The sequence below is a fragment of the Dromiciops gliroides genome, chromosome 2 (assembly GCF_019393635.1).
Source record: "Dromiciops gliroides isolate mDroGli1 chromosome 2, mDroGli1.pri, whole genome shotgun sequence".
NCBI lineage: Eukaryota > Metazoa > Chordata > Mammalia > Microbiotheria > Microbiotheriidae > Dromiciops > Dromiciops gliroides.
The window spans coordinates 577796759-577807915 of record NC_057862.1 but is presented as its reverse complement, the minus strand read 5'-3'; the positions used below and the strand labels follow the sequence as shown (position 1 = coordinate 577807915).

Here is an 11157-nt window from a genome sequence, read left to right as displayed (position 1 = left end):
TTTGGTGGGGCAATGAGGGTTAAGCCCAGGGTCACACAGCTAGTAAGTGTCAAGTGTCTGAGGCCAGGTTTGAATTCAGGTCCTCCTGAATCCAGGGCCAGTGCTTTATCCACTGCACCCAAAAGATGCACTTTCTCTAACAATAGTTTGAGTAGTGACAGGAAGATGTTAATGGTTGACAATTACATACATTTTTTTTTTAATGGGACGACCTATAATTTCACTGCTGTACGAAATCTCAGGAAGGCCTATATAGGACCAATGCAGAAAGGAATTTGCTGTACAGCTTAGAGCCTTAGAGAATGCACTGGGAGGAGGTGAGTATTTAAGTGACTTCCCCAGGGTTATGCATATAGTATGTGGTCAGAGAAGGCACCTGAGACCAGGTTTTTGTGAAACTGAGGTTGGTTCTCTGCTAAGTGACCCTGCAAAAGCACTTTACAAATGTTATGTGATACTCATAACAACCCTAAGGCAAATAATATAGGTCTTAAATTTTTTTTTCTGTTTCAGAAATGAAAAAACAAACTCAGGTTAAGTGGCTTGTTCATAGTCACATAACTAGTAAATATAGAGGTAAAAATCCAACACTCTACTATACATAGTTTCCTCACAGGTACTTCTAATAATAGAAAAATGCTATTCCTACAATCAGATTGCATAATTAAACCCAACCAATTGTTAAAAAGACATTGTTGTAGTAAAGCTCATGTTTAAGGAAAACAGGCAGCATCACACATAAAAGAAACATGCAGAAAAAATTGTCAACACAGAAACTGAATTTAAACTACACTAGTATATTCAACTTTATGGTTAAAAACTTTATTTACTCAATGAGAATTCAGTTACTGGTGCCATTAGTTTATACCATATTACCAATATTTCATCAAGTTATCAATGAATATTAATTCCCCACAACTATTAAAATATTTTAGTTTTCTCATTTTAATGTAACAAATAAAGCAACTCATTTAAAAAGAGTTTAAAATTACTTATATGATAAGCAAAAAACTGTGATACAAAAACAGGATATCTATGTAGAATGGCAAAGCAGAACTAAATGATATAATATAAATAAGATGCAAGATGTTTTAAAAAATATTTTTGCCCAAACTATTGGCTTCTGTAAGTTAAAACTAAATGAAAAATCTGTAATACATATACGTACAGCACAGAATTCTTCAAAGGATATTCTTCCATCTCCGTCCTTATCTGCATTAATTATGGTTTTGTCTACAATTTGTTGTAATTGTGTATCTTTCAGATTGTTCCCCACCATCATCTTCAGCACTTGGAAGAGCTCCCCATTGGAAATATAGCCATCTTTATCCATGTCATAGATTCGGAAAGCAACTTTTAAAAAAGTAAAGAATACTCAATAGCCAATATGATGCACATGTACACACACACATTGATATTATATAAGCAATTCTAGAGGATCCCTAAATATGTTTTATGAAAAAATTGAAAGCAATTTAACTACCAATACTTCTGGGTTTAGTTTCTAGGCCTCATGTCCATTAAGTTATCCTACAAATACTATAGTTTTATTATATTTCTGTCAAAAAATACATTTATCCAATGCCTCAGCAAAAACTTAGAACTTCTACTTTAGAATAAGAAAGTAATATATTTCTTTCATAAAAGCTGAGTCTAAAGACTTTTAAAAAAGTGTTTCTATAACATGTTAGAACTTGTGGTTGGATAAACAATTTATAAGACTAAATATGATATCCACTACTCCAAACAGTTAAAGCATTAAGTATTAGAACTGACTCTACGAAAAACATTTAAATGAGAAAGTTTTAGGAAAATGAAATGTTGCCTGCATACTTCTCTCTATCTAGATAGAAAGTGAAACAAGTGGAAAGTGGTACAGTAAAGAAGAAGAAGAAAAAAATTTCATCCAGAGTCATTAGAACTCAATTCAAATCTCAACCGTAACACTGGCTACCTGAGCACCACTGGACAAACCACTTCAGCTCTCCTGGCCTCCATTTCCTTATCTGTAAACTGAGAAATATGATCTCTGAGGTCCCTTCCAGTGCTAAATCCTATGACTGAGAAGTGTTAGGTAGAAATCCCTCAAAAAATCCTTGACTAGAATTTTGACCATTAACATCTACACCAAAACTCTTAGATAAAGAAGTTTTCTTTGTTTAAAAGTACATAATAAGTATCATGTATTATATATTATATATTTTTTGAGTAGTTACTACAATATGGAAACTATTTTATTCTATCAAAATACAATGAATAAGATACTTACACCTTAATTTCTGTTCTTTATCTCCTTTGACACTGAACTGGGAAACTCCTTCGATGAATTCTAAAATATAGAAAGTTCAAAAATAATATTTATAAATCAGATGGATATATTTTTCCCATTAAAAAAAGAATTATTTTACATATTCATAGTAAAAGCATTTCCACCCATTTTCAAAATCTGAAAATGCATTAATAAACAAACGCACTGTAATAACCACGGAAGGAGTTATGTTCAAAAAGCTGTAGCTTGATCGATCCTTAATACACAGAAATACATCACACCTTGCCTAACGAGAGCTACCCCAACAAAGACAATGATAATGATTCAAATAAGTTTCTGCTATGTGGTAGATAGATTTCTTATAGTTAATGAAGTCCTCAGATGCTCCTGTTGTAGATGGCATCAAACCCCAAATTAATATAAAGGCTTTTCAATAAAATCCACAGCTCCTCATGAGACTGACCTAACAATCCAAACAGGAAAAAACCTAATAGCTGAAGTATGTTGATTGTTTAGACTGTGAATAGGAAGAAGAAAGCAAGCTGAATTGTAATAGATAATTGCACAGTCATCCCTGTTTGGAAAAAAAAAAAAAAGCCAGATTTTTACCATCATTCCTCATTATATGGTGTAAATCATAGAATATACCACCATCTCTGAAAACTCAAAACTGTAAGTCTCAAAGAATGATAGAGAGACATACAGTAGGTAAAGGTAGACTGCTAATGATAATTTACATGTAAGAGATGGTAGGAGAATGTATCATTCAAGAAATGAAAGAAGATTGGGGGGGGGGGCCTGATCATATAGCATTAGTAATAATAGCTGGCATTAACAGTATTTTAAGGTTTGCAAACATTTTATATATTGAACATCAAAGCAACCCAGAAGGTAGGAACTGAAAATATAACCATTTTACGTGAATATTATTCTCATCTTCATTTAGAGGGAATAACAATAACAACAGCTAAAGGTGTGCTAAGTACTTTACATATATTACCTCATTTGATCCTCACTATAAAACAACATGAGATGAAAAGGCATGAGTGAGTAGATTGCAATCTTTACCAATGAATTATCTAGACTAAAGAGATCATGGTTCCACTGCAGTACTTTAATATGTGAGAAAGATTGTGTACATACAAAAAAAATATAGCTCTTGTCCTCAAGGAACTTATAATTTAGTAAATAGGTGAGACATATAAATATAGTACAAAGTATAATGAGAAAAATATATAGGAAAGGTCAAACAGAGAACTATAAAGACAAGGAAAGGTGAATTGGACCTAGCATACAGAAGGCTTTGATGCCAGAGAAGGGAATGTGTACTTTATCCTATAGATCACAGGAGTCACTGAAGTTTCTGAGCAGAGCAATCATGGTGTCAAACTTGTGCATTCAGTGATGGACTTTGGCTGGTGTGGAGATATCAAATTGGGGGAAGAAGTTAGGAAGTTATGACCATAACCCAAGAATAGATAATAAAAGCATGAAACCAGGGTGGCAGTAACAGGACTAGAAAATAGGGGATGGATGTGAATCATCAATAGGACATGGCAAATGACCAGATTTTAAGGTGAAAGAAAGGGAAGATGCAAAAGAAGATTGATGTTTCAAGCCCAAGTGACTGAGAGAATGGTGCTGCTGTTAACAAAAATAGGAAAATTGGGAGGGCCAATTTTTTTTTTTAGGAAAATATTAAGTCCAGTTTTTAGTTTTAGATGGCAATTGGATAGTTATTTGGAGTTGGGGCATTAAAACTAAACCTTAGGAGAGAAACCCAACATAAAGGTGGAGGTCATTTCTAAAGAAATAACAAATGAAACAATAGGAATGTAATATTATCATCAACAGGGAGAGAAGAGAGAAAGAGAGGGGACTTAAAGAATGCCCACAATTAGGGGAAGAAGGGCAACCAGTAAAGCAAAGTGATATGATTTGTTCTTCCCAACCAAATATGTTATGAGAGCTGTTGTGGTTTACCTGTCCACCAGCATAACTGGATAAATGCCACTGATTCAGCACAGATCAAAACAATTTGAAATTCTGCAAGGGATATCATTACTGAACTTATAAAGATTTGTCATGAATACCTTTATGAAATTTAAATGCTAAACAATAATAAAAAGCATTCAAAGACACAAGTCTAATTTATTTATTTTAGAATTTGTATCTGCTCTGTCCTCTATGAGGTAGGAAAGAAAAGAGGTCAATTACACCTTCCTCTCATTTGACTGCATACCCAGTTTTGGCAGATACTAACAACAGCAGCAGCAGCAGCAGCCAGTAGAGTTTTAAGGTTTGCAAAGCTCCTTCCAAATATTATCTCATTTTATTTTCACAACAAATCTGAGAGGTATGTTTTATTATTACCATCTCCATTTTACAGGTGCGGAAATAGAGTCAGACATTAAGTCCAGGGTCCATAGCTAATAAGTGTCTGAGGCCAAATCGAACTTGGGTCTTCCAGGCTCAGCAGTCTACCTACTGTGTTACCACAGGTACCACCAAATTTGGCACCCAGCAGATCACTGGGTATGTAGAACCTGAACAAAATGGTATAGGACCCCCAGTGTGGGAGATAGAGCCGACAAGGGAGGTGGGAAGCAACCAGGAACTTCCCAAACTGGATTTGAATTCAGGTCTTCTTAAGTTCAGGTCCAGAGCTCTATCAGAGCTAGCTGCCTCAATAGGACAAAGACAGAAAGAGGGAAACTACGGTTTTTAATCAAAGCATCAGTATTCTATTATATACAACTTGTTGCCACAGAAGGAAAAAAAAAAGAATAGGTGGTCAGACAGGTGCAGTATTTACATTTTATGGATGCCGGATAATAAAGATTAATAATCATAATATTCTAGAGCTTTTGAAAACTGAGTGTGATGAAGGTCTACAAATAACTCATATCCAATAACGAAAGCTCCAAGATCAAATCAAAAATCAACAAATATTAAGTGCCTAGTATATACAAGGTCACTGTTCTAAGAAATCATCACTCATCTTATGAACTATTTAGTTCCTCCATTCTGCACACTCCTAGGAAAAAACAAAGCTCATTATTCTTTTAATATTGCCTTTTTTTTTTTTTTTGCAGGGCAATGGGGGTTAAGTGACTTGCCCAGGGTCACACAGCTAGTAAGTATCAAGTGTCTGAGGCTGGATTTGAACTCAGGTACTCCTGAATCCAGGGCCAGTGCTCTATCCACTGCACCACCTAGCAGCCCCCTCATTATTCTTTTAAAAGAATAATTTAAGAGTTATTGCAGTATGTTTTTCCAGAGCAAGAACTTTAGAGTTTTTTTTCTTTCAAATATCTTAGAATCATTTATACAAACCCTGTTATAACTTTTCTTTAAAATGCTCTCATTCTTTACTGGCAAAACCATCATAATAGTTTCTATTTATGCCGCACTTTGGGAGTATATAGAGTATTTTCCTGACACCTCTGTGAGGTGTCATATACTAAAAATACTACGACCATTTTAAAGATGAAGAAATTGAGTAGCAGAGATGTTAAATGACTTGTCTGTGGTCAATGAATCTAAGTCTAGACTTCAGAATCTGAGTTTACAACACCATGCTGCTTCTTAGGCATATCTGGTCAATTGTATCCTGTCTTAAACAGATAGCCAAAGTATGATAATCCAATCAAAAATCTAGTTTCTTAATAACCAATAACAAAAAATAGAGGATGCATTTTATAATCACAATTGTCAGTATTAAAGGATATGAAAATGTCCAAGTTTTCATAAAAACATGGCACCAAATTTATAATATCTATTAGTAAAACAATTGTAGAACTATAGTAGATTATCACTGTAAAATCCATATTATTTAAGGTAAAATATTCCTGGCTAAGGTAATACTTACTTACTAACTTTACTAACTTTAGTCCATTTAAAATTTCATACCATATATTCCCATAAGGTACAAAATCAACATAGCTAATAGAAGTTGAAGATCATTTTCTAAGCACAAGCAAAATAATGATCAAAATGCTTATTTAGGTATTTTGAAGAGTGAGATATAAGTTTTCTTATTTTCCTCAAACTAATTTTGTACCAATAAATAAGCCTCTTAAAACTTTTATGATATATCAGGGACTGCTATATATGGAAACTACCTTATTGCAATTTGAGTAAGAACAAAAAGACATTAAAAATTTTCAGAACTTTGTGAGCACAAGAACTGTAATGAAGGGAACATATATTTCTTAAGATTCTACAGTAAAACTAATTTCTTACCTTTGAAGTCTACTTCTCCATTCCCATCTGTGTCAAATATATCTATTACTCGCTGTACTAATGGGTTCTGTTGCAACTCAGGCAAAGACATGAACTCTTCCACACTCAAGGAACCAGAGTTGTCCAAATCAAGCTTCTTAAATCTTTTTCCTAGCCTTTTAATTTCATCAGCATCAACTAAAAAAATAAAAAAAAATAAAAAAGAAATGGTGACAGATGATTAAAAAATCAATTTTACTATACAAAGTTTATCATAGAGCAAATTCATTATTTTCCTGGCAATTCAGTAACTCAATTCCAATTGCCATGATAGAATATACTTTAACTCTGCATTCCTATAACATCACTCTGCTAAAGCCAAAATATGCTTAACAAATTTTATAGTTGTTACCTTTTGTTCTGCCAATGCCTGCCATAATAACACAGGCCCAGTGATTCATTAACTGTAAGTGGGAGTCCCCAGGACTTCACGGAAAGATCTGATAATGCTATCTTATCTTAATGGTCATGTGGCTTTCTACTAAGACAACTAAATCCCTGATGCTATTTAAAAGCACTATCCTTCTTATTCTTAATCCAAACAACTGATATACGGGGGAAAAACATTCAATTTCAATTCTTTTAAAATACTTTTCCTTTACAATGATAAGAAAACATACGTAGCCAGCATGGTGTAGGGGAAAGCTTTTTAATCTGTGGGTCATGACTCCATACGGGATCATGAATGCGAGGGTTGGGGAAAGTTGTGCAGTAAATGTTTGATTTGTATAGCTATTTTTTATATCTATATACACGGGGTCACATAAAAACTTCTTGGATGAAAAGGGGTAACAAGTTGAACAAGTTTAAGAAGCCCTGGTGTAGGGGAAAGAGCATGAAATTTTAGGCAAAATCAGCACTGGATTCTAGTACAAGTTCACTGAAGCAACTCGCCATATAACCTGAGGCAAGTTCCAAGTACAATCTTAGACATTTCCAAGTCCTAGCTAAACAAGTTCTACAACAAGCCCTAGAGGTAAGTTATCCATCTCTCTGTACTTGAAAGGCCTCTAGTGAGGGGGAACCCCCCCTGCCCCCCAGCCAGGTAGCCCATTCCACCTTGGGAGAATTCTAATCTTTAGGAACTTCACAGAAGTTCAAAGTCATCCTTGACTCCTCACTCTTACTTCCATATCCAATCTCTTGCCAAGTCTTATCTATTTTACCTTCAAAACATATCCCATACAAGGTCCCCCTCACTTCATTCCCAGATTGTTCCAACAAGCTACTGGTTGTCTTATGCTATCCCAAGTCTCTCTGGGAGATGAATCCTGTTCCTCTCCACTCAGCTGTCAAACTGATCTTCCTAAAGTTTCTCCCAATTCAGTTCATTCGAGTAGCTCCCTTATAACTTCAGGATCAAATATGAAATCCTCAGGTGTTTAGAGCTCCTCATCCCCTGATCGCCTACAACTTTTCCAGGTCTTCTGTACTCTACCATGCCATCTCCTGGGACACCGGCCTCCTTGCTGTTCCTCTCATGAGTTGCTCTATTTCTCCACTACCAGTATTTTCACTGGCCACTCTGCATACCTGGGATCCTCTCCCTCCTAGCTTCAAGTAACAGCTAAAATCCCACTTTCCCAATCATCCTTAATATGAATGCCTCCCCTTAGGAGGCATTCATTCCAATTTATTCTGCATGTTATTTGTTAGATAGTTGTTTGCATGTTATCTCTGTAGCTCCATTACACTGTAAGCTCCTTGAGGACAGGGACTATCTTTTGCCTTCCTTTATACCTTCAGTACTTAACACAGTGACTGACACATAGGAAGTGCTTAATAAATGCTTTTAACCGACTGAATCATAGATTTAAATCTGGAAGAGATCTTAGTGGCCATCTCGTCCAATCTCCCTATTTCACAAACGGTTAAATAGGCTTAGAGAAATAAAATAATTTGTCCAAAGTCACGTTGGTACTAAGTGGTAGATCTGGGATCTGAATCTAAGTTCTATGATTTCAAATCCAGTATTTTTTTACACTGCACTATGCTAACAATTTGAATAGTATGAATAGCCCCAAATAGAAAAGTAAGAAAAAAAAGCTTTTCCAGATGTCAGTAACAAAACAAAACAAAACAAAAAAATAACTGTTACAAAACCTATGCACTTTACTAGACAGTAGTAGTTACATCTGCCACGTTTGGCTTACTTTTACAAAAAAATTATGGTTGTCTTCCACATCCTATTTCCTTTTCTGAGCTAGATTTTAAAAAGACTAAAGAGGTAAAACAAAAGAAGTGACTGAAACATATTAGAATAAACAAGACAGTAATAATGAGTTCAGACCAAGAAATGTTCTGAATAATTTATTTAACTTAGGAAATATGTACTATGTTTTCATAGATATTCATAAACATTTTAATTTTGGCACTTGAATATTCACATCTGTTCTAGTAATGTGATCACCGGATCCTGAAATTGTTCATACTATACTATTAACTACTATATTAGGATAGTCTTTCATAAAAGTTACAGTGATTTCCTTTTCTCTGGGGCAGGGGGCACCTTTCCCATGAGTAATATTACTAGAAGTCTTCTCTGACATTTGCAAAATTTGATTAGTTGCTGAAAAATGAAAAGCACAGAAATGTCCAATCATCATTTCATTCATGAAGGTTTGCCCCGGTTTTTCCTGAACCAGTTTGGAGAGCATCTTCACTGACCATCCCCCATCCTTCCTCATCTCTATCTCCTGGTTTCTCTGGCTTCCTTCAAGGCTCAGCTAAAATTCCTCTATCTAAAGGAAACTTTTCCCAATCCTTATTCATCTTAGTGCCTTCCCTTTTGAGATTACTCCCAATTTATCCTGTATATGATTTGTTTCAAAGGTATTTCCCCAATTAAACTGTGAGCTCCCTGGGGACAGGGACTATCTTTTATCTTTTTTTTTTTTTAATTTTTAAATTCTCAGTGCTTAGCCTGGCACACAGTAGACAATAAATGCTAGATGACGCCCCCTCCCTGCTGTGTTTAACAATTCTGCTTTTAACTTAATAGTTTAACTGATGGCTAGTGTTATTTTGAGACTGACAATGTATTTTGTAAGTATTTTGATATGTATCAATGCTTTATTCCCGTTATAGATATTGTCCTGTTGCTACATTTTTCATCTATATATACAATAATGAAAGTTAGTTGGCTATAGCACTATGACTAAGATGGAAACCAGGAAACAGTGAAATTCTTCTGACTTTTGGCTTTACAGGAATTCCTTGCCCTTCATTGACACTGTGTTCCACTAAATGTGGAGCTGCAAAAGAATAACAGAGGCTGGTGCATGCCCAAAGATTTTGTAGCAGTAGGATACCAACATCATCTTTAACTGTATTTAAATCTTCACCAACAGGGATAAATCCTTGAAAGCAGGGGGCCTTTGAACTTTTTTTATTGTGCAGTGCATCCCTTTGGCAGCCTGGTGAAGCCTTTATACCTCTTCTCAAAACAATTGTTTTGTTGCCTGCATTCATAATAGTGAAACTAAAGAGGTAATTCCATCCAAGTTCATGGACAACCTGGCTATCTATCTACAGACTCCCTTATCCTGGCACTCCCAGGTAGAAATCCCTGATCTTTAAAAAAAAAAAGAAAGAAAGAAAGAAAAAGAAAGAAAGAAAAAAAGAAAAAGACTTAAGAGAGGCTAAGCTTGTCTTCTCTGGTCAGTGTGGCAATCAATCTCTTGTTAACCATAAGATCCAAAGATAGCCTATTTTGTCTGAAATGTCTAACTTATTTGAAGTCATGAAGCTGAGTACTTTCTCTTCAATTTCCAGTAATGAAACAAGTAGCTCTGAATGTTTCAGGTATGCACAAAGCATGACAAAAACTTTGCTACTACTCTTCCAATTATATAAAAGTAGAAAAATTAAATTTAATAATATTCCTAATAATTTCCTTATTTGCTAAGAAAAATCAGTAAACTTACTTCAAATGGGTTCTGATGTAGAGGGAAAATATACAAGAATATGTCATTTCTAGCAAATGGGCTTACCTTCCCAAGATCATATCTTTTTTGATGTTATGATATGCCTCTGTAATAAGATGTTTTATATCCTAAAATGGCTATTCTCCTTTTCTGAACAAGTTTCAAATTTGAAATTCTCTGTGCAGGAGCTTTTCAATTTCATGTAACTAAACTTATTCATCTGAATTTTTGTAATTATCTCTATCCCTTGTTTGGTTAGGAATATATCTCTTAGCCACAGCTGTGAAAGATATATGATGTGCTTCTCTTCAAATTTATCTAGTATGATCTTTAATACTTACAGTTGCCTATCAATTTAGATAGAATATGTAGAATGTGGTGTAAGATGTTATTTCTGCCAAACTGCTTTCCTGTTTTCCCAGCAAGTTTTTGTTGTTTTGGGGGTTTTGGGAGTGGGGCAATGAGGGTTAAGTGACTTGCCCAGGGTCACACAGCTAGTAAGTGTCAAGTGTCTGAGGCTGGATTTGAACTCAGGTCCTCCTGAATCCAGGGCCAGTGCTTTATCTACTGTGCCACCTAGCTGCCGCATTTTTGTTTTTATTTTTTAAATCAAATAGAATTCTTTCTTAAATAATTCATATTTTCTAATTTATTGAACACTGGGTTATTGAGTTCCCT

At 34.9% G+C, this 11157-nt stretch overlaps 1 protein-coding gene across 1 annotated transcript in view; it reads right to left on the bottom strand.

Moving 5' to 3' along the window:
- Positions 1-11157, bottom strand: part of PPP3R1 (protein phosphatase 3 regulatory subunit B, alpha) — a 93284-nt gene that overhangs the window by 3874 nt on the left and 78253 nt on the right. Inside the window, exons 3-5 of the mRNA XM_043982670.1 lie at positions 6515-6691; positions 2270-2329; positions 1169-1353 (exon numbers count right to left, since the gene is read on the bottom strand). Of these exons, the coding sequence (XP_043838605.1) occupies positions 1169-1353; positions 2270-2329; positions 6515-6691 (422 nt within the window). The remainder of the gene's footprint in view (positions 1-1168; positions 1354-2269; positions 2330-6514; positions 6692-11157) is intronic.